Below are 27152 nucleotides of genomic sequence, written 5' to 3' on the forward strand. Positions count from 1 at the left end.
TATATTGGGACCACATACATCAATTAAATTGGATGCCATAAGCATAATTTTGAATTAAAAAATAAAATAAAGATAGAAAAGCAATTGGTTTAATTGAACTTGAATCTTCACCATGAGAAATTTTTAGGCTAAATTAGGTTTGGAAACATTTTGTCAAAGCATGAAGCACTTGTAACCAGTTGGATTGGAAGTTTACGAATTCTCAAATGGGAGAAAGAGAGAATAAAGCACTTCCAAGAAACAGTATACATTTCTATAATGCTTTAGAAGGTTAAGGAAAGGTAGGCAAGAAAAACGATAACTTCTTAAATAATTCTTTCAAATAACGATTTCTGTGGGATATCAGCCCATGTAACACTGCTAATTCTCTAAGGCAAGTGTATGAAAACCGGAATTGGTGAGCTTTCTCAAAATTTGTTTTTCTTTGCTATAGCCCCTCTCTCACAATGAAAAGAATCATTCCTTTATTGTTTTCTTCCTAAACTTAAAGGCTTCAGCAGTTGGAAAATCATCTCTAAAACTAAGAAATTATATATAAAACCATTCTGTATTCTAAGTAACAGTATGTTCCCTTCTATGTTTCTCTTAGTTTGTTTTATATATCACACATTTATACATTTTTAGTGAAGATTGCCCATGTTCATTTTAGTGAACAATGACCCATTTCTCTCTTCTTTCAGTATGAATATGATGTCTTGTAACACTTTTTATCTTACACTAAAATAAACTCTGCTCTCCTGGCCAAACATCTTTCCTTCCTCATATCAGGTCTCTTTGGCAGTGATTACCAGAGTTTAAAGAAGTGTTTTCCAGAGAGTTTATAAACTTCTCCAAACTTACACTAAATCTATGGTCCATGAATAAGTTATATTTGTGTTCTGAAAGGATATCTAATGCACAATGCTTAAATTACAGTAACATATTGCTGAGAATTGAGTTTTCTAGAATACCAAACTTTATGCTTTGATGAGTCAATTAAGAAGAACTTGGATCATTTTAAAGAAACCACTCTCAAACCTATTACACACTTTAATGCCTTATTAAACACAGTGTATAAAATAGATGAAACAGTTTCTTGGGTGAGTTGGTAACATCAAAAAGATTGCTTATTGTACTATGTTAAAATTTACTGAGCTAAAACTATGTGCCTTTAACCAGTCCCAGACTGCTCTGGTGGCTACTACTTGACATTCTTTGGCTTCCCCAAACTTTGATCTCTTACTTCTGTGTGTAGTTTTTCTTTTCATAATCAGCCACTGTGGCTCTTAGTTAACAATCAGTTGTAATTGAGAACACGGAAAGTTATTAGAGGATATGGGACATACAAGCTCGACCAACGAATGCCATCTTTCACTTCCTACTCCAAGTCAATATGTCCTGACTTTCAGGTATTTTCTCAGTTTGGGGGAGGCTAAAATTTATGGACTTAATTACTGCTTTTTTTCTTGTTCAGAGATCTTTTTTCACTTAGTCCTAGAACTGGGGCTGAGTGTTTTTTTAATTGAAAATAACTGAAATTTGAATGTCAGAAGTTTAATTTCATAATTATTACCCAAGAGGCCCACAGACAAAGGATAAGAAATAAGTGAAAACATTTAAAAGAAACACACAGCATTGTCTTCTTCCTTGTTCCCAAATAATGAAGAGATTGTGCTTACATTTTTACAGAAACAAATTAGTCTTCAGTTATTCTCCAGCTGTATAAATGTAAAAGGTAACCACATATAGAAGGCATTTCACTGCATTGTGATTTTTGATTGCTTCTTTAAAAAAGTAAGGTTTGGGGCCAAATAACCATTCCTGAATAACTAGAATGTACTTTAAAAATATCCATGCATTGAAATGACCTGCAAAATTTTCTTGAAGCTGTAACAACACTGTGATGTGATGGCCCTAAGTTCAAGCTTCGGAAAGAATTCTCAGAAGGCCAGTTCCTTTACAGTTTAATCATTAAGGATGATTAAAGGAAGCATCTTCTATGTTTCTGTGACATTTCACCCAAGGAAGTCACATCTGTAAAAATGAAAGTTGAAATGGTTAAAGCTAAGGAGAACTCTGTAGATAGGGGAAATCCGTCAGTGGCAGTTGAGAACAGCTTAAACTCTACTTTCTTGATGTTTCATTATGGCTTTTACACATGTGGCGTATTTTTTACTTCAAAAGCAATATAAAATGATAATTCCTGATCAAATACATTAAAAAAGAGCATCTTTGATATGTAAGTTAGGCGTTTGCGCTCAAGTCACACTTCCTTTAGTTGGGTACCTGCTATAATCCATTCCTTTTGAGATTTTAATCTTGTTTCAGAGGATGCTACCGAGACAAACAAAAGAAAGGTAAGAAAATCTGACTCTCTGTCTACTTTCTGTTTATTGTTATGATAACATGTTGATATTTGTAGTACATTTTGCTCTGTGTTAAGAATCCAACCAAATAGTGGCATTATAACATATTTTTTTATTTGAGGTATGTTAATTTATTTGAATGATGACATATTGATATTGTTCTAAAACAAAAATTGCCAGTATAATACAGCAACATGTGCCTCACATTATTAAAAGTCTTAATGCATATGACAGCCAAGGGGAGCACAATTAATGGTCATATTTCTATGAAAGTTCATCAAGTAGCATCCTTATTTCAATGGCAAAAACCTAGAACTTGCTATTTGCATCTATAGAATTTATGAACCCAAGACAAATATACCTCTTTGAATTTGAGTTACTTAAAACTGAGGCCTATTAAACTTTTAAATCTTTAGTTTTATAAATTAATGATATGAGGAGAATATTGTATAAATATTAGGTTATTGTCCTTTCTAAAACACATATCAGGGAAGAGAGCAGCATTTTCTTTTCTGAAACCTAGATAACACATATGAGCTGTTTCTAGACTTGACCTCTAATGAGGCAAAATTCCACGATCAGTACTAGTTTCACTTTTAGTGTGAACGCTTACAGTGAAACCCAGAGGTGAAAACGCACAAATAAACCTGCTCTTAAATGGTATATATACATGTTCACCCACAGAAGTGAAGCCAAGATTTTCACAAAGTCTGAGTTAGTGTTTCCATTCGTTTTAGAAGTGTATAACCAGTGACATCAGCATAGCAATGACAATTTGGTGCCCACAAGACCTTATGGGTTGTAGAGAGAATGCTGGTCTAGAGGCCAGAGACCTGCTTCTGGATCTTGCTCTAAGTGTCTGTAAAATTTGTGGCAAGTCAATTTCCTCTCACAGTCCCTGTATTCTCATTTGTTAAAAAGGAAAAAAAAGGTTTAAAATTAGATTTATGTTCTTGAATCTCTAAGGACTTCATTTCACAACTAAGTCATTAGAGATTATTATAATGACTCTTATCTATTAGAAGATACATACATCTCCTATTTAATCCAAAAGAATATTGTGACAAAAGAAAGTGGTATACCAAAAAAATTAAATGGAAATTAGTAATATATATGTCATGTCTTTTATTATTCAGGAGCTATCAAACATGAAACTTCACATGAGGAAGTTAAACAATACCTGAGGAAGCTTGGTGAGAATGGCAGGAAATGAAGAATTGAAATGTAATGGTTGAGCAGCTGAACCCATGATGGTCGACAAAATGAAAATAAAACATACGATGTTCAGCTCTTTTCTGACCTTACTTTGCATGTTATTTCTGTCTTGAGATTTTATTAATAGAGACAGTGGTTGTCACAACACCCCACAAAGTCTGTTAAGTGAAGGATATAATATAGTAATTTGAATTTTACCCCAAAACAGTGAGTCTGTAAACACCCCTTTTCATAGTTTAGTAGCTATCTGGAGTTTTTAGGGCCTAAAACTTTACATGAAAATTGACATAAAAATTAATTCCCTGTATGATTTTTTTCTTATCCTAACCTGTTTCGGTTGAGCTCAGAAATACTAAAATGATCAAGTGTGGCTAAGGTGATAGGGTACATGTGGAAACCAATTAAACTTAATTATTTTAATTCCAAGTGTCATAACATTCTCAATATATCAAGAAACTGGAAGATGGTGGCTCTGATTTCAAGGAGTTACTTGATCTTTATTAACAATGAGTTCCTGCTCACATATGATGGGTGGATTTTAACAACCCTTGAAGAGTGACCATATTTCATATATTGCTAAATACAAAGTTCAACATGAGATTTGAAGATGGCCCTGCTCAGAAGTTAGTGTTCTTGGCCGTATTCACTAAGTCCTCGTGTATTTATGAAAGCATACAGTAACTTCATAATAATTTCACTGATCATTGATCCCATAAAATATTTTAACTCAGTCATTCTGAAAGCAAGAAAGTTGAGGTAAATACTGACTTATTGTGGTTTAGAGCATTTGATGCGAAAAACAATAGCATGATTTAAATTAGGTCAGGCCAAATGGGATGCTTCCTGGGCCTCTCTCTGCATCGTTGATCTGAGGATTTTCTTGAGAAAAGCAGAAAGCAGAGTTTTCTTTTCCGTAGCTCGAAGCTGTCAGAGCAGTTCCAGGTGGTCTCATCTGTTTGGGAGGGAAGATGCACCCTCTCTAAGCTCTGATGGCACAGAATTTTTAGACTAGATTTTATACTTCTCACATATTTAGTGTTTAAAACATATACTATGTACAATTAAATACACTGTTTAAAATAAAGCTCAGGATTTAAGATTTCTGGATTTGAATTCTACTTGTATCACTTACTAGCTATGCGGCATTGTGAGTTAATGTAATTAAGCTTTCCACTTATTTGTATAATAATAATTAATGATTATTTATGACTTAATACATGTCAGGCACTATTCTAAGTGGTTAATGTATATCAACTAATTTTGTCCTCAGGACAATGTAACATATTAGAAATTATTGTAATTCTCACTTTATGGAGGAAGACTTCAGAATTTAACAAGGTCTCACATCTAACTGATGACCTGGGATTCCATGGCCTGGAATTTAACCCATAAAGCTTGACCTTCTTACTTGGCACTTTACCCCTTTTATTGTACTACTACTCAATGTATTGGAGATAGTAATAGTACCTATGGAACAAGATGACTAAATGAAGCAATGCATGTCTAGCATTAAGTATAGGGTCCAGCACAAAGTAAATTTTCAGAACTGTTTTATAAGCTGTTACCATATGCGTGTATTATATGCCCAATACCTTCTAGCATCTAATTTAATTTTCACAACCACACTGTGTTATTATCTAAATTTTCAAGCTAAAGAGAAGTAAATTGTCTTAGTGGAAACAAGATAATGAATAAATGATAGAACCAGAATTTGGATTAAGTGCTCTGATTCCATGGCTAGTACTCTTTCTGCTATACCACTCTCTCTCCTATGTTCCGTGTTATCATAATTCTGGTGATGTTATTTGTAATAAATTGGTGTATGCCACTGGAATGTGTCTTTATAATAGAGGGGTTGGTAATTATTATGTACATTTGTGAAGGTAATTTATCATGCTAATTAGAACTTTAACCTTTGTTTGCATATTGACATGCAATAATTATATAGGAATGACAATTATATACTGTCATTCAATAATGACAATATCTAAATCATATTTCATGATGGAGGACATTCTTTTAATTTTGTAACATTATTTAAATTATTTAGCCTCAACATACTTAACTGAGTATGGAACTGTTTGAAAATGTTTATAAGCTAGGAAATCAAAAGAAGGATTTGTAAACTAAGATGGATCAATTAGTCCATTGTGGAATAGTAAAAGCTTGCATGTATTGTTACATATTCAAATTGTACTTACGATTGGAGACAATTAGCCTCTAGAGTTTGAAAGCCGATTTCCACCAATCCGATCAATGGGGATACCAAATCGCCTTTTTGGGTGATCTACTACTTTCCTGAAACAACCAAGGAGAACACTTTTAAGCTAAAGTCCAAGTTACCAATTGTAATTTTTGCTCCTTTATTTTATGCAGAGCTGGGTGCTTTTTCTTCAGAATTGGAATGACCATAATCGTTACCAGCCATTCACACCCACGCCGTGCCAGACACTGCCTCTTACTGTTTGGGCATCATGGAAGTACGTATTACTACATCCTTCTTACCTCTGAAGAAGCTGAGGCTAGGAGAATTTAAATAAATTATCCAAAATCAAGCAGCCCAGAAGAAAAGTTAGGGCTTATCAGCATACCAACTTTCTAATTGTTTAGTCTGGGTGAGATCCTTTCCAGCTCCGGATTTTGGTGTATTTTCTGTTAATTGAGGAAGACTGCACTAGGTCAGTGGTTTTCCCCAGCTTCTGCCTCAGACCGGTTCTTCAGGGAGATTTTGTCTAGATAAGCTTTGTATGTGATGGTCTACATTTGTCATATAGTCTCTGTGTCAAATATTGTTTAGGAAAAAATAACTTGATTAGTGAAATGAAGTTAAAAAACTCCCATAGAAGGCCTTATATAGTTTGTATATTCTATAAATTAGTTCTTTAAAAAAAAGACACATTTTAAGCTGATTTGTTATTACCATCATGTAGGACTATCAAATCAAAATTCTAACAGGAGAGGTCTCAGAACTTTGAGTGAATGATGTTCATTGACATGGAGTTAAGAGAAGTTTTACATTTACTTCATGAAGATAGAGATGGGTATAAAAAGCTAAGAAGCTTATGTAAACAACTGACCTGTCTCACAGATAAAGGTAATTGACTTATCGATTTGTTAGATTTTTTACTGAAATAATAGACATGCTAAAAAGAACACATGTTGTAAGTGAACTATATTGGACATAAGATTACAAGCGCGATAAGCACCCAGATCAAGAAACGAACATTGTCAGCAAATGGTTTTGAAATGGGAACATTAGAAGTTATTCTCCCACCAAATGTCAGAATTCTGCTTCAATTCTTGGACTAACAATGATACAGCTTATCACTTGAAAATATCAGAGACAAAAGGTCAATACCTCACAGGAAAACATGATTTTCAACAGTTTAAAGAGTTAAACAAGATTTGTTGCAGAACTTTTTCAATAGTTTTAGCTCTTTTCTAATCACTTGCATTATATTATCAATATATTCCACACGATATATTAAACACTAAACATGAATGGAAACCATAATACCTAAGATTTTTTCCTATTATCATTTACTATGCACCTATGTAAAGGGTATGTAACATTTACTATGCACCTATGTAATCGTGTGGCTGTACCTAATTGAAAAGAAGACTGAAAAAAGTTTTCTAGAGTGATGTACAGTGACTGGTGAGGATATACTGGACTTCTGGCCTACCCAATAATAAATTTGCACTGTTGTAAGTCTGGAGGTTTGTGGTAATTTAATACCATAGAAAAAAAATACATATGTCTATATGGTTTAAGGTTGATGTCTAAGTGTTATGTGGTTAATATGTAAAAAACCTGATGTGATTTTTATCCCTTGAACCCTTAAACTCCTTCCCTGACTACCACCATCCTAACTCCAGGGAAGGGTAGGACAGGAGTCACCTCAGGATGGGGGCGAGTACTCAGGGGAATCCCAGACCAACAGAGAGGAAGTGAGAAACCAGCCCCTTCCAGATGGTTAAATGACCGGGGAGAAGAGGAAGGCAAGGGCACCTGGAGAAAAGGGCAGCACTTCAAACATGTGCTCACAGCCCAGAGCTCCTGTAAAATGAGTGGTGCCGTGAAAAAGAATCTTTTTAGTGTATGAAAGAGAAGTAGGATGGCCCCACGCACATTATTAATTAGAACATAACATTTTTTAGTCCATACTGCCAATCCATTTTTGTTCAAAAATGAAGGCAAAATAAATGAAATTAACATTTTTCTTTCTTTACTATGGTTAATCCTTTTTTGCTCAAGTATATGAGAGGCAGTTGTAGAATAGAGAAAAACAAAATAAATTCTCTTTTTCTTTCCTTCTTTCCCTGTTCCCTGTTCTTTCCTTCTTTTCTTTTCCCCAATTTGATCCCCAAAGTATTAGGAACCAGGATGTGGTAATCTTGGATTATGTGTGTAAGTTTGTTGTCATTCTGAGCTTCTCTTTCTTTTTTGATAAAAACCAACTAATACCTGCTTTGCCTATCTTCTGGAGTTGTTTATTCATTTAAGACATGTGTTCATTATTTTAATTGTTTTATTGCAGAACCACATGCAATTTGTTCTCTGCTCTGGCTACAGTGGTGTAGAAGATGTGTATTAGCTAGTAGAGCTCACATTTTACTTGAAACTAGCTAATAAAGTAACACACTGGAAAATATTTTATAAACCTTAACTGATTTTACTATCCTGTCTAGGCTAGTGACATTCAAACTATTTGAAGCTTACTACGTCTATAAATAAAAGCTTTATAAAAGAAAGCAATATCTAAGAAGTTAAGTGAAGAAAGCAATATCTAAGAAGTTAAGTCTCAGTAAAGTACCCCACCTTCCCCAAATACTGTGACTGTGAAAGAGTTTCCAGGGACACTTAGGATCCTCAGAGCAGGGTTTAAAAACCACTGGTTAAGTGGACAGAAATCTAGGTCGTGAATACTGTTGGATCTTTTGTTTTAGCAATAAATCCATAATCAGTCTGAGTCATCAAATTTTGGATTGGTTGCAGATGCTTACATATATCTTGAAATCAAGTAAGAAAAATAAATAAAACAAATAGATATGAAAAAATCCATTCAATATTTAAAGTGTTAAGCACTAATAGAAAAAGGAAAACAATTATTGCCATAAAGCAGATAAACCAAAAAAAGATCATAGCTCAGTAAGGTAAATAGTTTCTGAACAGTCTTCTATCCATTAAGAATTAAAATGGCAAACTATTTTAAGGGAGTATTTATCTTAAAATTTTTGTTGATATAAAATATATATAGCAGTATTACGCTCTATAACATAATAAACTGACAAGAATACACAGTGTAAAACATAAATGTTAAGACAGAAATATTCTCGAGGCCAAAAGAGAAAATTGTACTTTCTGACTATGTAGTCCCTCTTGTGACAAATAATGGTATAACATGTTATATATGTGTATGTATATATATACATATATACACACAAATTCATATATATATATGAATACATATAGTTTATCCATTTAACCCAATCCATGTTTTCCATTCTAAAAATATTCTGAAAGTAATTTAAGGATAAAGAATATCTTCCAAACTAATAGAAGAGACTAGACTGTTTATTTTAAATATAACTTTAAACTTCACACTAAAATATAGACTTCCTTTTCCTAATATGATTTTTTAAACATTTATATTCTTTGATAATTTAATTACAAAAAATGTTTTATATCCAAAAACAAGTTATAAAAACTGTATTCATACTTCCAGAAGTAACCTGTAGACTGAATTTTGGCCTAAAAATTCCTTTGATTTTCCTTATAATCCATAGGTATTTTTCAAAACTCTGTAGTTGAGATCATTCCAATATTTAATTTTAAGGTATGTATTTAGAAGTATTCTTGACTTCTTTCAGTAAATATTATGAGATTAGTCTATATTGACATGCACAGCTGCTGTTACTTTAATTGTAAAATATTTTACTATATGAATATATAATAGTTTATGCATTCCATGGTGGATGAAAGTCTGAGGTATTTTTTGTTAAAATTGTTATGTGATGTTCAGCTGAAAATGTTGTTATACATACCTGCAAGTGCCCACTTAAGGATTTCTTCATAGTATATTTTTTTAGTAAAATTACTAGCTATGCCTATACAGAATTTTATTACATAGCACCAGACTTTTCCAAAGTTGTACCAATGTATGTGTCTAAGCATAGTATAACAGCATTCTTAATGTTTCAAATTTATGCCAACCCTTTTACTGTGGATTTTTAATTTTTCCAGTTTTGTGCTTCTATAATATCTCATTGTGGTTTTACTTTGTCTTTGCTCAATACGAATGAAGTTGCTCCCCTTTTTATTTGTTTAATGACCACTTGAATGTCCTCTTTTGGAAGTGCCTGTTCAAGTCTGTTGCTGTTGCTTTATTGTTCTGTTTTTTTTTAAATAGTAATTTTAGGAGGGTTTTATAAACTGTGAAAGTTAGACGGCCAGTTATATGCAAATATCCTTTCCCATTTGTGGTTAGTCTTCTTAATTGTATTTTTAAGATTTTCTTCTTAAAAAACATGAAAATCTTTAATATTGTTTTCATTTTATTTTTTTCATTTTATATTTGTTATTTTAAATTTACCAGGGTAGCACTGGTTAATAATATTATATAGGTTTCAAGTGTATGATTCTATCATGCATCATTTGTGCATTGTATTATATGTTCACCAACTGAAGTCAAGTCTCCTTCCATCACCACTTACTCTCCCCTTTGCCCTCATACTCCCTTTCTCTCTGGTAACCATCATATTATTGTCGGTCTCTGTGAGCTATTGTTTTTTGTTTTGGCTTAGTCCCTTCCCTTTGGTCACCCAGCACCTCAAATTTGTCACTATTGTGTTTATTAAGTCATTTCTACTCTAACATTGTGAAAATATTCTCTTATGTTATCCTAAAATATTTTTGTAGTTTTGTCTTTCACATATATATTTTTAATCCTTTTGAAGCTATTTTATTTTTTATTAATGGGATGAGATAGGTGACATATGTTTCTTTTCTTCCCTATATTCATACTTAATTACTTATAAATTTTAGATTACTTTGTCAAGATTTATGGAGCATCCTTTTTGTAGTTTTACCTGGAATTGTATTGAATCTAAAGTATAAGTCATTTTAGAGAGAACTGAAACCTTTATGGTATTGAATCTTACTACCCAAGATCATTTATTTAGGTTATATTTTAATTTCTCATGCATTTTAATAATTTTCCCCATAAATACCTTTCATAATTTCTTGGATTATTTTGTTGCAAGTGATACCATTTAATAGTATGTTGTAAGTTTTTCTAGTAAGTGTTCCTTACTAGGTTAAAAGTTTTTATTATTAGTTTACTGGTAATTTTGGTCATTAGCCAATGTTTAATATTATTGCATGCTTTTTCTGAATCTATTAAGATAATGTAAGGACTTCCAGCCAAGATGGAGGCATAGGTGCCTCCATCACGCTGCCTCCTCCATACTGTACCTCCTTACACAACCAAAATTAAGGACGACAAAAATTTAGAAACAAAAAAAGCACTCAGAACTGACAGAAAATCGAACTGTACAGAAGTCCAACAACTATTCATCCAGACCGGTAAGAGGGGAGGAGTCGGTGGCTGGTAGAGAGGGGTTGTGGCAGGTAAAAGCTGTTGCTCACAGACCAGGCCCACAGGTGGCAGATGGCAGACCCCGGGCACAGGGTGGCAACAAGCAGACCCAGTGAGGCATGCAAGGTGACTGGCTGACTACAGTCACACATTTGCATGCAGATAAACCAGCAAAAATGGGCAGCGAGACAGACCACACAAACCGGGGCCCCAGTGCCAGGAAATAAAGCTTAAAAGCACTGATTAAAAAAGCTTGTGGAGGGTGAGGTGCCTGGAGAGACTCCTAGCCTCACAGGAGAGTTCATGGGAGAGACCCTCAGGGTCCTAGAACATACACAAGCCCACCCACCTGGGAACCAGCATCAGAGGGGCCCAATTTGCTTGTGGGAAGCAGCAGAAGGGACTGAAATTTGAGAGAGAGAGCAGAACAAGCACCTCAGATGCACAGTTCAAAGCACTGGTGATCAGGATGCTCACAAAATTGGTTGACTTTAGTCACAAATTAGATGAAAAAATGAAGGCTACACTAAGTCAAATGAAGGAAAATGCACAGGGAACCAATAGTGATGGTCAGAAAACTGGGATTCAAATCAATGGAGTGGACCAGAAGGAAGAAAGAAATGACCAAACAGAAAAGAATGAAAAAACAAGAATTCAAAAAAATGAGGAGAGGCTTAGGAACCTCCAGGACGTCTTGAAATGTTCCAACATCCGAATTATAGGGGTACCACAAGGGGAAGAGGAAGAGCAACAAGTAGAAAACTTATTTGAACAAATAGTAAAGGAGAACTTCCCCATTCTGGCAAAAAAAAATAGACCTCCAGGAAGTCCAGGAAGCTCAGAGAGTCCCAAAGAAGTTCGACCCAAGAAGGAACAAACCAAGGCACATCATAATTATATTAGCCAAGATTAAAATGAAGGACAGAATCCTAGAAGCAGCAAGAGATAAGGGGACAGTCACCTACAAAGGAGTTTCCATGAGACTGTCCTCGGATTTCTCAAAAGAGACCTTACAGGCAACAAGGGGCTGGAAAGAAGAATTCCAAGTCATGAAAAGCAAGGACCTATGTCCAAGATTGTTCTATCCAGCAAAGCTTTCATTCAGAATGGAAGGGCAGACAAAGTACTTCTCAGATAAGACCAAATTCAAGGAGTTCATCATCACCAAGCCCTTATTATATGAAATGTTAAAGAGATTTATCTAAGAAAAAGAAGATAAAAAATATGAACAGTGAAAGGATAGCAAACTCACAATTATTAACAACCACACCTAAAACAAAAGCAAAGTAAGCAAACAACTAGAACAAGAACATAACCACAGAAATGGAGATCACATGGAGGGTTAGCAACCGGGGAGTGGGAGGAGGAAAAAGGGGGAAAAGGTAAAGAGAATAAGTAGCATAGACAATAGGTACCAAACAGACAGTGGGAGGGCAAGAATAGTATGGGAAATGTAGAAGCTAAATAATTTATGACACATGGACATTCCCCACATGGTGGGGAATGTGGTGGGAGGGGATGTGCAGAGTGGAGGGGAACGAAGGGAGGTAATGGGATAACTGTAATGGCATAATCAATAAAATATATTTAAAAAGATAATATAGTTTTATTTCTTTAATTTGTTATTCACTTTCTAAAAAGCAAGTCATCCTATACTCTATTTTTGTGTTAAACCCAATATTATAATGGTATATAATCTTTTTGATACATTACTGAAATTGTTCTACTAATTTTTTTGGTAGTAATTTATATCTATAGTTATTAATAAAGTTGTACAATAATTTTCTTGTTCTTTCTGTATATGGTTTTTGTGTCCAGACAATGCTATTCTAAGGAAATTAGTTAAGAATCATACCTTCTCTTCTGGTTCTGCTTTCTTTTATTTAATTACACCATGATGTGAGAATATGTAAATTTATATGATAATCAAGCATTTAAAAATTTTAAGGCTCCAGCATAGATTTATAATAAAAACTCTCAGCAAAGTGGTAATAGAGGAAACATACCTTGACAAACCCACTGCCAGAATTATACTCAATGGACAAAAAACTACAAGCATTCTTCCTAAGATTGGGAGCAATATAGGGATGTGTGCTTTCACCACTCTTATTAAACACAGCACTGGAAGTCCTAGCCATAGCAATCAGACAAGAAGAAGAAGTGAAAGGCATCCAACTTGGAAAGGAAGAAGTGAAACCATCTTTATTTGCAGATGACATGATACTGTGCATAGAGAATACCAGAGATTCCACCATGAATCACTAGAACTGATAATTCAGTAAAGTAGTGAATACAAAATTAATATCCAGAAATCAGTTTCATTTTTATATGCCAATAATGAACTATCAGAAAGGGAAATTAAGAAAACAATCTCATTCACAGGTGCTTCAGAAAGAATAAAATACCTAAGAATAAATGTAACAAAGGATGTAAAAGACCTGTACTCAGAAAATTATAAGACATTGAAGGAGGAAACTGAAGAATATACAAATAAATGGGAGCACATACCATGTTCATAGATAGGAAGAATTAACATTGTTAAAATGTCCACACCACCCAAAGCAATCTATAGATACAAAGCAATTCTTATCAAATTACCAATGACATAGTTCACAGAACTAGACCAAATATTTCAAAAATTTATATAGGATTACAAAAGACCCCCAACAGCAGCAGCAATCTTAAGAAAGAACAAAGTTGGAGGAATCATGCTAGTTAATATCAAACTATACCATATGCTGTTGTAATCAAAACAGCATGGCACTGGCTTAAAAACAGGCACATCAATCAATGGAACAGAATAGAGAGCCCAGAAATAAACTCAAGTGTTTATAGTCAGTTAATATTCAAAAGAGGAAGCCAGCACATACAATGGGCTTTAAATAGTTTGTTCAATGAATGGCATTGTGAAAATTGAACAGATAATGTTAAAAAATGAAAATAGACCCTTCTTATGCTACACAGAAGATTAAATTTAAAATTTAAATGTTAGACCTGAAACCATAAAAATAGTAGAAGAAAACACGGGCAGCAAAATCTCAGACTTTGCTTGTAGTGATATTTTTTCTGATAGATCTTCTCAGGCAAAGGAGACAAAAGAAAAAATAAATGGGACTATAAACTAAAAAGCTTTTGCACAGCAAAGGAAATCATTAACAAAATAAAAACACAACCCATGGAATGGGAGAACATATTTGCCAATGATAAAAATGATAAGGGGTTAACATCCAAAATTTATAAAAAACATAAAACCCAACACCAAAAAACAAAAATCCAATTAAAAAACAGGCAAAGGACCTGAATAGATACTTCTTCAAAGAGGACATACAGATGGTCAGTAGACATATGAAAGGAATAGTCAACATCACTAATCATCAAAGAAATGCAAATTACAACCACACTGAGAGATCATCTCACACCTTTCAGAATGGCTATCATCAATAAATCAACAGATAAGTGGAGGGTGTGGAGAAAGAGGAACCCTACCCTGGCTAATGTGGCTCAGTGGATTGAGTGCTGGCCTGTGAACCAAAGGATTCCCAGTCAGAGAACATGCCTGGGTTTAAGGCAAGGTCCCCAATAGGGGCACTCGAGAGACAACCAACCACGCATTGATGTTTCTCTCCCTCTCTTTCTCCCTCCCTTCCCCTCTCTCTAAAACTAAACAAGTTACACCTTTAAAAATAAGAAAGGGGAACACTTTTGCACTGTTGTTGGAAGTGCAGGTTGGTGCACTCACTGTGGAAAGCAGTATGGAGATAACTCAAAAAATTAAAAATGAAACTGCCTTAGGACCCAGAGATTTCACTTCTGAAAATTTATCCAAAGAAACCTGAAACACTAATTTGCAAGAATATAAGTACTTCTGTGTTCATTGCAGTGTTATTGACCTCAACAAAATTTGGAAGCAGTCCAAGTGTCTATCAGTAGGCGAGTGGATAAACCAAGTACGGTCATTTACACAGTGGAATACAACAGGGCCACAGAAAAGGAGAACATTTTACCCTTTGTGCCAGCATGGATGGACCTGGGAACACTACACAAAGTTAAATAAGTCAGAGAAAGACAAATACCATATGATTTCACATAAATGTGGAATCTAAGGAACAAACTGAACTAATAAGCAAAATAAAGCCAGACTCAGAGATGGAGAGCAGGCTGACAGCTGTTGTGGGGTGGGGGAGACTGGGTGAGGAGGTACAAGGATAGAGCAAAAAAAATTAAGGATTATTTGTGGTTAGGAACTTTATTAATTTTAATAAGTGTTTCATGTGAACTTAAGCACTTTCTTCCCAATGGTTGGATACACCCCAACTTTTATTTATCTTGCTGATAATTCTGAGTTTCAAGGAAAGAAATTAGGGTATGGAGAGTGTAACCTGAAACAAATAGTCTGTTTTGCTGTTACATCTTAACAGGGCAATATAATGCCTGCCTTTTTTAAAGAAAGGCATACAGCTTCATGAATAATGAGTTATATGCAAAAGGAGAGAATATGGTAATGGCAATGAAAGATATTCTTTTAAATAGTTTAGTAATTTAGATTAGTGAAATATGCAATTAAATTTGTATTCTATAAATCTTAGATAAGTGTAGTGGCTAAGCTCCAATACTTTTACCTTAATGCAGTCTCCTTTCACATTTAATCAGGGATGGTCTCTGTAACCAATAGTAAATTGTGGAATGAGGATGTATGACTTCCGAGCCTAAGTAATAAAATTTATTGCAGCTTCTGCCTTGCTTTTTGGATCAGCCACTCTAGGAGAACTCAGCTGTCATTTCCTAAAAACACTTTCACAGTCCTATGTAGTGGTTTACATGGCAGTGAACTAAGGCCTCCTGCCAACAGCTAGTGAGGAGCCGAGACTTCCTGCTGTGAGCCGTGAGTGGGCCATTTTGGGGATGGATGCCCTCAGCTCAGGTATTGCCTGCAGACGGCCACAGCCTTGGCCAACATTTCACTGTCGTGTTGGAAAGACCCTGAGCCAGAAGCACCCAGCAAGTTTTTTAATGGATTTCTGATGCACAGAAACCATGCGAGGACATTAAGTACTTATTATTGTCTTAGGCTCCTAATTTCTAGTCAACTTGTTTGCACAGCAGCAGATATTTAGCGCAGTGACATTCAAAGTGCTCTGGGATTCCACGGGAGAAGAGATCGCAGCCAACTTGGGGGTTCCAGGAAAATCTTATGGAGCAAGTGGAAATAAAACAAATGGGGACCCTGAATCCTGCAATTCTGATTGTCCTAATTTAAAATTAAATTATAGAATTAAGAAATGACTGTCAGAAGACAGAATATATGCTCTTGGAAGGACAGATGTGTGAGGACAGACTGAAAAGGACTCAGCATGGCCCTGTAAAGAGTGAAAAGGAGCCCTGGCTGGTGTGGCTCAGTGGATTGAGTGCGGGCTGTGCGTCAAGAGTTGCTGGTTTGATTCCCGGTCAGGGCACATGCCTGGGCTGTGGGCTGGGTCCCCAGTGGGGGGCGCATGAGAGGCCACCACATATTGATGTTTTGCTTTCTCTCTTTCTCCCTCCCTTCCCCTCTCTCTAAAAATAAATAAGTATAATTTTTTTTTAAAGCCCGTTCTTTAAAAAAGAAAAGAATGAAAAAGGAAATAATCAAAGTCCACAATCATGTTTAAATTCAAGTTCCAGAATGTTGGGATGAAGGACATACTTCATTAAGTCTGAGTGACAATGTAGTTTTTAGGGGCCAGTATATATTATCCTTCGATCTGAAGTTCACATTGAAAAACAATAGAGAAATAAAACATGAATGATCCATGTACAGAAATCAAAATGACATTTTGATCAAGCTGAGTATAGAGTATGACTTTAATGTGCATTTAAAAGGACTTCCTTACATTTCCACCCCTGGATTAGATAGATTTACAAAAAGTATTCATAGTTATCCAATAAAACAGGAAGAAAGGGGATGAGCTGGACATGTTTGGCTACTCCTCCCCAACTGGCCTACCAGATAAATGAGTACTTCTCCTTTGGGAAGCAGGGAATAAGAAGGTGGGGCAGAGTTCAGTCTTTCCCTAACTGCAGCTCCTTTACATGGAAGTATGAGGCTGGGAAATATGAGACTTAATAAATGGGATACATTTAGAATGAGGAAAGCACATGCTCCTTGATAAGGAGAAAGTTGACTTAGGACGTTGGGACTTCTATCTCAAAAGTGGTCATTCAATGTTAAAGAGATTCTATTAAGTGTATGATAATGGTGCTGACTAGGCACAACATCAGCTTCTAGAGTTTTATTCCAAGGAACGGGCCATACACACGGGCATTCTGAAGCAAACCATCAGCACGGGAATCGACCAATGAGACTGACAGGGTTTAGTGTAAAATCACCCCGGTTCAGTTAGCCTGAAAACTGCTGTAGAGCTGTAGGAGAGGGCAGAGGAAATCTTCATTTGCTTGGTTTGTAAACCTCTTTGAGGGCCTAATGAAATTTCTGAAACTTCTGTCCAGCAAAAGGATTTACACAAAAATGTCTTCTGGAATTTTTTTGGGGGGTGTGTGTGAGGGGAAGTGGATAACTCACATCTCAGAGCCTGTATATGGAATCAAGTATTATCCTTTTTAGGGGAAAGTTTAAAACCTTTATATATGAGTCAGGGAAGGGAGCAAAAGCAAAGGGACTTTCTTGTTCTGTGGTGGCATGCTGGAGTGCAGAGGGCTGTGCTGTGAAAAATGGCCCAAGATGGTTTTCCCCAAGTGAATTTCCTATGGTGCAGCCAGGGTTTTCAGAGAGGAGGAGGAAGGAACCATGGAAATAGGGCCCCGCACTGTGAATCCTTTCTCTGTACTTCATGCTCTGAAATGGGGCCCATTTTGAACTACTCCCTTTAGGTATTACCAAATAAGAACTGGAAAGAAATAGCAAACATCAGGAGATACCTAGGCTGGCCTTGGTCTGTGGCATTGCTTCACAATGAATTAGAAAGGAAAATGATATGTTAGGACTTTCGCCTTTACTCTTCGGGGCTGTCATCAAGAAGGGCAATCATAACTGACAAAGTAAAACTAGACCTGTTATTCCCAACTCTGTCTGAACTTCATGTCTGGCTTAGGATTGAAAGTCATACATCATTAGTACAGTTTTTCCAAAACTATTTATTCGATGCACACGTTGTCAGGAACCTCACTGCTCCTGGACTCAGACAAGTGCCTTATTCTCACAGAACTTTAATTTCTTTATCAGAGCAGCTCACTTAAATGTAAGCCATTGGAATTAGAGTTAAGAAACCTGACATTCTAGCTAGGGAAATAATTTTATCTCTCAAAACATACCAATAAAATGAGGTAAGAGTTTCCTAGGTTATTGTAGAGATTAAATAAAAGCTGTACCAAAATGTTAAAGTTGCATTCTTTCTACCTCTGTTTGGTTCTCTCAGTTTTGAGTGTGGCTCAAAAAAGTTGAAGGAAAAAAAAGTATTATTTCCTCTTGCATTCCAAAGTAAAGTGCTAGACTTACACAGTATTTGCAAAGGAGGTTGCTATGAACTGTTGTTTTTTTTCTAATTTTGATCCCATAAAAGAATTGGTGTCGAATAGGTAAAGAAAGAAAATTTCTCTGGAGTAAGTTGTTAGAAAACATCAGCATTTTCCTTCCTCTTTTATATAGAGGAAGGGCTTTAAGAAAACTATTCAGAGAGCTTCACATACGTACCTCTTGGAGCAAAACAGACCTGACGGAATGAAGTGTGTGAGATCTAAAAGGCAAGAAGCTGTGAGAATGGGCTGTCTGCCAGAGTGCAGAGATGGACATGTAAAAAGAACAGCTCACTTTCAGTGACCTTCCCACATCATGGATGTGGGTTTTCTGTGGAGCTGATGTCAAGCAAGCCTGTGGGAAGAGTTGACCTAGGTTAATGATAAAAAGAACCTTCCCCAAGGGCTTTCTGCCAGGGGTTATGCATAAGGCAACTTTAGCAGGATGCTGGTGGGGGTGACAAATGATTTTAGAGGGTGGGATGAGGATGAGAAGCAAAATTCCCCTGCTGAAATAGAAGCATGCCAGGGGGCAAGAAAATTGATCAATTTATATCAGGGTTTCCAAGGTGGTTATGCAGTGATCCTACGAAACATTCCATGATAAAGAGTCAGCTTTGAGCATTTCCTGAAGCCAGAAAGCACTAAAGGTCATGGTAGTATCAGTTAAGCAAGACTTTCTGTACCTCTCTGCACCCATCCCCAACATGGGAGGGTGCAGAGGCAGCTAGCTCACTGTGATAGGGGAAGGGAGGAGGGCAAACTGACTGCAGCCCCTTCCAACTGCAGCTCTCCAGTTTGAAAAGGAGAAACCTTCATAATATTTGTGATTTGGGCTATGACATAAGAATGATTATTTTAATTACTGAAATATGGTTGCTTTTCTAACAAAAGGGACCAAAGAGATATGTATTCTTTCAATGTGACCAATAGAGTTACATGGTACCTGCTTTTGTCTGTATGCAAGAGACAGGCAGAAAACAGTGACTACTGAATGGGTTTGAATGCCTCTGGGTGGGGCTTAGAACTGTGTTCTGATTTTGTCTGAACGAGTCCCCCTCTCTCAATTTAGTGGTGATAATAGCAGTGTTATGAAGCAAAGTGTTTATTGACCCGAATCTATGGAACGTGTTTACTTGTGCCAGGCATCTTCTATCAGCTTTCCAGATCCTCTTTTGGTTTTTTCTCACCCTGAGTTCGGACTGGGAAGGTGACCTCTCTGCATCACAGAAAAGTTCCTGTGCTTTCTGGCCTTGGTTTGGGGCAGGTAAACAGTGCCTTTGGCTGGAAAGACTAAAAGGAAAAAGGAAGTGAGGGTGAGAGCAGAATAAATTCCACCTAGCTCCCTCTTTGCAAGATCACGTCCCTCTGACTGAAGGTCACTGATCTGCTCAAGGCACCTGACTCTTCAGACCGGGCCCCACAACGTTGTGCCATTCACTAGCATTTGTCTGTACCCATTTCTCTCTTTTTTTTGCAAATAGTCTTGCTGTGAATAAACCCTCTCAAATTGGGGATGGGGTGGGCTGGGATGGGAGTAAAAAACAGAAAACTGTACTTGAACAATAATTAAATAAAAAATATATATATTTAAAAAGAAAATTTTTTCCACTTCAAATGGCTGCCTGTTTCCTCTAGGAATGCTAATTGACGAAAGGACATGATCTACTTTGCTGATCTCAAAATATTAATGAGAGGATTAAAGCAGTAACAGTTGTGAAATGTTTACAGTGATGAAATTCAAATATAGAATATTATTGTTATTGTTTTTGTAAGAGTATTTTTGGTATTGTGTGCAGGACTGAGGGAAACCATCCTATAGAAAAATTTCAGGCAAATCATTAATATCTTTTAATATTAAATAATCATCTAGAAATATTGCCAGAAATATCATCATAGCTGCTTTTTTTATTTGCTTAAATGAGTTAACCATTCATTTCCTCTTAGGTTTTAATCAAGTGAAGTGAATGGAGACAATGTTTTGGACTTCAAAGCATAAATGAGTTGATTTGCTCTGAGAATTAATTTGCATATCCATCTGAAATCAAAGCTAGTGTCAATACATATAAAACAAACAAACAAAAAAAAACCGATCAACTGTGGCCCCTTCCAAGAAGTTGCTTTTTGCTTCATTTTAATATCATGTGACATAGACTATGTATGCCCTGTTTAACCTTTTATGTTTGTTTTCACTTTTATTTTTCCCCAGCTTTATATTCCTTCTTCCATATCACCTCTTATGGAGCTTATCAAAAGCAGAGTTCAATATTTTTCTTTTCTGATTATTTTATAGTAATTGAAAATAAAATAATGTGTTTCTTATGCTTGAAACTCAGAGTTTTAAAATCTGGAGTCATGTACCATTATAATTCAGGCATCCATAAGTGTGGATGAGAAAATATTATATCTTTAGTTTAATTACTCTCTAATTGAAATATAACATTTGCTTCAATTATGAATGTACAGAACAAATCACAGTAGTGATACAGGGTGCAGCCAAAGGGGGCCCCCCAAAAAAAGATTTGGAATGGTGTCCAGAATTCAAAGTGTATGGGAATAATGGAGAGACATATAAGATGTCCTCACCCCACCCCCACAGGTGTGAGTTGGGGGGGGAAGGGACAGTTTTGCACAGCCACAGCCTTGCAGCTAATCCATGGCATTGTCTTTTAACATATCTATAGCCTCTGGCGGTCACTTGGATATGTTAAATGGCTGTGGCCAGGCTTGGAGCTAGGGGGATGAAGTCACTTCCCCCCAAGATGTAACTGGGGGCAGGTCCCCCCAAGTTACAGCACCTGCGTAGGGGCTTGGAGAAGATTGGCTCGAGGACATGGGATGATTACTGCCCAGACTAACGATGGCAGCCCAGTAAACTTGTATTAATACAGAATACTGGCAGGTGTAACTGATCTTGGGAGGAGTCGGAAATAGGGGTACAGAGGAAGATGGGTGCTGGGATTTAAGAGCCAGGCACGGCAGCCATTGAGAGAGAGCCACGCGGTTTCAGCAGAGTGAGGACCCCCTCTCGGTGAGGTGAAAGAGGGAGCCACGTGGTTTTGGCAGAGTGTGGAACCCCTCTTCCCCAGGTGAAAGGGAAAAACCACGCAGCTTTGCCAGAATGGAGATCCCTGCAGCCAGGTGAAGAAGACAGCCACATTTGGTGGAGTGCGGACTCCTGCAGCTTTGGTAGAAGAGGCCCACGCGGCTTTGGGGTGCCCCCTTTGGCCGCAGGGCCTGAAAAGCAAGAGAGACTTTGACTAGAACTGGGTACAAAGGACTCTTGCCAGTGGACCGTGAGAGGGTACCACAGTACTTTGGATTAACTCGAGATCCTGCCTGCACGGTGACACAGCTGACGGTGCCAGCGGCCTGAAAAAGGGACGTGTGCTCTTTTCCTGATTTACGGTACCCGGAGTTGGGACAGTGGGAGAAGGGAGCGCTGTGTGGGTGTAGGTGTACAACCTAAAGGACTGATATTTTAGTGGTGGCATTAGGCCTGAATAGCATTAAATAAACATTTTGTTTCCTTTTCACAAATCTCTGGCATTAAGAGATGTGTTTCCAATTGGCGGCGGACAGAAGGGCCCAGTAGATTTTAGTATTTTGGTTTTTGGGAGGGGCCCCTGTTGTATAGCAGTTTTGGGCATCCCTGGATGGGCCAAATATTGTATTGCCCCTCCCTCGGACCACCTCCTGTTGTTTGGTAACAGTAGTATTAGTAATACCCAGATCTTTGTCACTAATAAAAATCACATGTACATTTAGATCACATTTTAGTCATTGTAGATAGTTTGAAATTGTTTTCTAGTTCCATACTACTTGAAATTATAGTTTTTTTTTCAGATCCATTTTTTAGATATTGTTATTTCATGTTACTAAAGAAACATATATTGTTATAATCAATTTTAAAATATGTTAATAATTGATAATCCTTGAACTCTTATCTGTTTTATCCAGTTAAAAACAATATTCTATAAGGGATTCTAGGTTTCACCAAGTGCCAAAGCCATCCATGACACACATCGGAAAAGCTTATGAATCTCCAGATTTAGCGATGGATGAGATCTTTAGAGTTACAATATGGCAACTGGATCTGAGGCCAAAACCTTCTTGCGGTGAGTATGGGAAGACAGGAAGTGCATATCTGACAAGGAGAAAGATTGATGGCATGTACGCGAAAGTCACAGAGGTTTATAAGCAACAGAGAAAATATTTTGTACATTCATTCACATGAAGGTAACAAGAAAATTCCTGGCTATGTTAGAAATTCAAAAATAAATAAAGAAGAAGTAAAGCTTTGTAGACTAAATGATCAAAACTTCTGTCTCATGTGATATGATAATAAAGCAGCACATAACTTTGGGTCCAGCTTTCCAAAGCAAAACTACTATAATTTTTATGAAACTTCTTTTTATAAAATAATTGTAGAGCTCTAAACTGTACATTCTTCCTACTAAATATGTGAAATATTTTATTTTAGTTCTGTGATTTTATTAGATATTTAAACAGTGCTGAAATATCTTTTAATAGATAATAGAAAATTTAATCTTAAACTCTGAGTTACCATTATACTTTGAAAGATATCTAAAATCATTTTTCTACTAAAATGCAAAGATGTATATAAAATATTTTATGCAATAGTTATTTCTTATCTCTCACTGTTTTATAATATACAAAAATTTAACATTTGTTTTAAGACCAAGAACAGGAATACCTGTATAAAATATAAATCCTTAAAAAAACTTTTCCAGGAAATGCCCTTAGAATTTAATCTGAATGAGTAAAACATCAACTGTCATTTTTATTCCATGTTGTGTATCCCAGTTCTTACTAGCTCCAGAAATGACAAAATTACAATATCAAAAGCCCTGGCTGGTGTAGCTAACTAGATTGGACATGGGTCTGTGAAACAAAGGGTCACTGGTTAGATTCCCAGTCAGGGCACATGCCTGGGTTGCAGGCCAGGCCCCAGCAGGGGACACATGAGAGGCAACCACACATTGATGTTTCTCTCTCTCTTTCTCCCTCTCTTCCCCTTTCTAAAAATAATAAAATCTTTTAAAAAGTGCTTATTTGATTTTCTTACAAAACACCATCAGGCATCTTAGATAGCAAGACCCATAGTACCACCAACAATATCATTTCTCAAAAATAATTTTAAGGTTTGTTTCACCTACTTTTTTTTCTTCATTTATTTCACTAGGGATATATAGTCAAAGTATTTTATTTCACTACTTGCAATAATTCTTCATTGTACAGCAATACTGTTAACTAGAATACATTTTGTTGTTTCAGTTATTTTTATTACTTAGGTATAAAATGTTAATATTTGTTGTTATATAATATGTAAAATATTTAAATGGTTCCAAAGACAATACCAAGTGTATTCAAATAAGTCTAATTTTTACTTTTGATCCCTTTACACTGTTTCTATCTCTTATTATAAATAACCATTAAGATATTTTATATTTATTCTTTTACTTTTCTAATCTAAGTATTTTTGTTCTTGTATTGCCATTTTTAATAGTGACATACCACAGTCACATGCATGCATTTTTCCATTACTACTACCAATGTCATAAATCTCACTCTATGGTAGTACATAGAGATAGCCCTCATTCTTTTTTAAAGATGATAGTAATACTTCATTTTTGTGTCATAGTTGAATTAACCAATCCCTTATAGATTTGTGTATTGTGTTGTTACAGATAATTCTAAAATGAACAGCTTATACACAATATTTTTTTACTGTTTTTGCCTGTGAGATTTTTAGAAGTCGGAATGCTGGGCTAAATGCTAAGCACATATCTAATATCACTTGATGTTGCCGTAATCACCTCCGTCTGGGTTCCATTTTGTATTCTGATCAGAAACATATGGGAAGGTCTTTTCCTCATAGCCTCACTAATTATTTTTCCTTTCTTTTTTGGAGTTTTTCCATTTTAACCTACAAAAATCAGCGTATTGGTAAAGTTTAATATGCTTTTTTTCTCATTCTGAGAGTGGCTGGCATCTCACTCAATGCTCAAGAGTCATTTGCATTTCTTTTTTCGTAAGATATTCTTTACTTCATTTTTAATAGCTTTGTCCTTTTTCTCCTCTATTTTAAAAGTTCTTCATATATTAAAGATATAATTAATATTTAATCTTTTATATGCATTTCAAAGATTTTTCCAATTCATTCCTTTTTCTCTTTACTTTCTTACATGTTAGCATTTGCCATGGAAGCTTCTAACAAATGAAATTAATTTTTTCTTTTTTCTGAAAAGTGTTTGAAATTTGTATCACAACGTTTATCTATTTCTCTGTACAGAACTTCACCAATGTTTTCCTCTAGAGCCTACTTTTAATGATACATAAATAATTGAGTTTATTTATTATTTTATTTTGGTTTGCTCATGGGCTGATAATATATATTATAAACAAGGAAAAATAAAATATTTAAAAATATCTGGTAGGGCTATTCTGTCTTTTTTAAGGGTTTAATTAGCTACATTAGTTTTGATGTATTGCAGATGACCTTTATAATAACTTCTTTAGCCCAAAAAATGGTGTATTTTATTGGGATCATGTTGTTTGTAATTTAGTTTAGGAAGAACTGATGTCTTTCCATTTTTTTTATTGTTGTTCGACTACAGTTGTCCCCATTCCCCCCACAACTAACCTGCCCCACCATACCCACCCTCGCCTGCCACCTTCCACCCTCAATCCTACCTCCCCTTTGGCTTTGTCCATGGGTCCTTTTTACATGTTCCTTGATGACTGACCCTTCCCCTTCTTTCCCCAGTTATCCCCTTTGCCCCTCCCTCTGGTTACTGTCAGTTTGGTCTGTATTTCAATGTCTCTGGTTAGGTTTTGCTTGCTTGTTTGTTTTGTTGATTAGGTTCCTGTTAAAGGTGAGATCATATGGTATTTATCTTTCACCACTTGGCTTATTTCACTCAGCATAATGCTTTCCAGTTCCATCCATGCTGTTGCAAAGGGTGGGAGCTCCTTCTTTCTTTCTGCTGCATAGTACACCATTGTGTAAATGATGTCTTTCTGTTTTTGAATCAGATCCAAGATCATAATATGTGTATCCATTTGTTCAAGTCTACTTTTCTGTTTTAACATTATTTTTATAATTTTTCTCATATGTTGTTTGGACATTCTTTATTAGCTTTATGTATAGGTAGTTTTCCTTCTTTATGCTATTGTAAATGAGGTCCATTCTAGCTTCTACCTGATTTCTGTTTGTACATAGAAGGGCTATTAGCTTTATATGTTTATGGACTTCTTCGTATCCAAGGAGTTTTGTCATTTTAGTTTTTCCATTATCTTAGTTTTCCCACTTGTCTTTTGTAAATGAACATAACTACTTCTTATGTTTAAAATTTTTATATTATTGTGGTCTAAATGCATTTCTAAAATGTAATGTAAGTTCCTCATTTTAGTAAGACTTCCAGTCAATTTCACCATTGAGTAAAATACTGGCCTTTGAGCTGAGGTATACACACACATGCACACACACACAAACCATGTTAAGAAAGTATTTGTCACTTCTTACTTTGTTTACCTTTTTAAAAATGTGTAAATGTTAGACTTCATCAAATACTTTTCTAACCTCTATGGATATGATCATAGGCTTTTTCTCTATTGTTCTGTTAATATGATGGATTACATGAAAGAAATTCCTAGTATTGAATCATACTTACTTTCCTGGGAGAAAACCCACTGGTTGAGACATGTTATATCTTTAAAGTGTTGTGGTATTTCATTTGCTAACATCTTATATATGAATTAATGCATTGATGTTAATATATGAGATAAGTCTAAAGTTTTGTATTTAAAATGTAATAGTTTTAATTGGGGGAGCAGTGTTATATTTCTGGGAATAAACTTGGAAAGTTTACTTTTTTATTATGTTCTAAAATTTCAAATAATATTGAAATTATCTGATAAATTTTAGTAAAATGCTCCTGTGAAAATATCTTGATCTGTTGCTTTCCCCCAGACTGAAAAGAATTCTTCATGGCAATTGAACATTTTTTGTCTTTTTGGGGGAGTCAATGCTTATAAATTATATTGTTCCAAAAGTTACCTATTATTTTCTAGGTCTTCAATTGAGCAAAGTAGTTTCCTATTCTTTTAAAAAAAAGTTCTTTTGTTTTGATGGCTTATATGATTATTTCTGTCTTATCATTTCTAATTTTCTGAAATTGTTGTCTAATTTTTAAAAATTAAGCTAGATAGTGGCTTGCCTTTTTGTTATTTAAAAAACCGCTTAGCATTTATTTATTATATTCTGTTTTGCTTTACAAACTTTTACATTTCAGCTTTTATCATTGTTCAGCATCCCCCCACCCCTTTTCCTGGCTTTATTGTTCCTTCTCAATTTTTTGCTCTATAGTGTTAACTTTATTTTTATTACTAAAATGGTAATTTTTATCTGCCCCATCATATTGCACATATTTCATATCTCCCCCATCATTATTACTAT

The 27152-nt window shown here is 35.5% G+C and overlaps 1 protein-coding gene and 1 long non-coding RNA gene across 2 annotated transcripts in view; one reads left to right on the forward strand and one right to left on the reverse strand.

The window, feature by feature from the left end:
• Positions 1 to 889: 889 nt before the first annotated feature.
• Positions 890 to 27152, reverse strand: part of OSTN (osteocrin) — a 58502-nt gene continuing 32239 nt past the window's right edge. The window contains exons 4-5 of the mRNA XM_037131782.2: positions 5762 to 5858; positions 890 to 2013 (exon numbers count right to left, since the gene is read on the reverse strand). Of these exons, the coding sequence (XP_036987677.1) occupies positions 5774 to 5858 (85 nt within the window). The 3' untranslated portion in view covers positions 890 to 2013; positions 5762 to 5773. The remainder of the gene's footprint in view (positions 2014 to 5761; positions 5859 to 27152) is intronic.
• LOC119039120 (uncharacterized) lies at positions 2101 to 3632 on the forward strand. Its single transcript, XR_005080555.2, has 2 exons — positions 2101 to 2336; positions 3482 to 3632. It is a non-coding gene; the product is annotated as an uncharacterized LOC119039120 (long non-coding RNA).

This window comes from Artibeus jamaicensis, unplaced genomic scaffold (assembly GCF_021234435.1).
Source record: "Artibeus jamaicensis isolate MK-2021 breed Jamaican fruit bat unplaced genomic scaffold, CSHL_Jam_final scaffold_474, whole genome shotgun sequence".
In the NCBI taxonomy this organism is placed as follows: domain Eukaryota; kingdom Metazoa; phylum Chordata; class Mammalia; order Chiroptera; family Phyllostomidae; genus Artibeus; species Artibeus jamaicensis.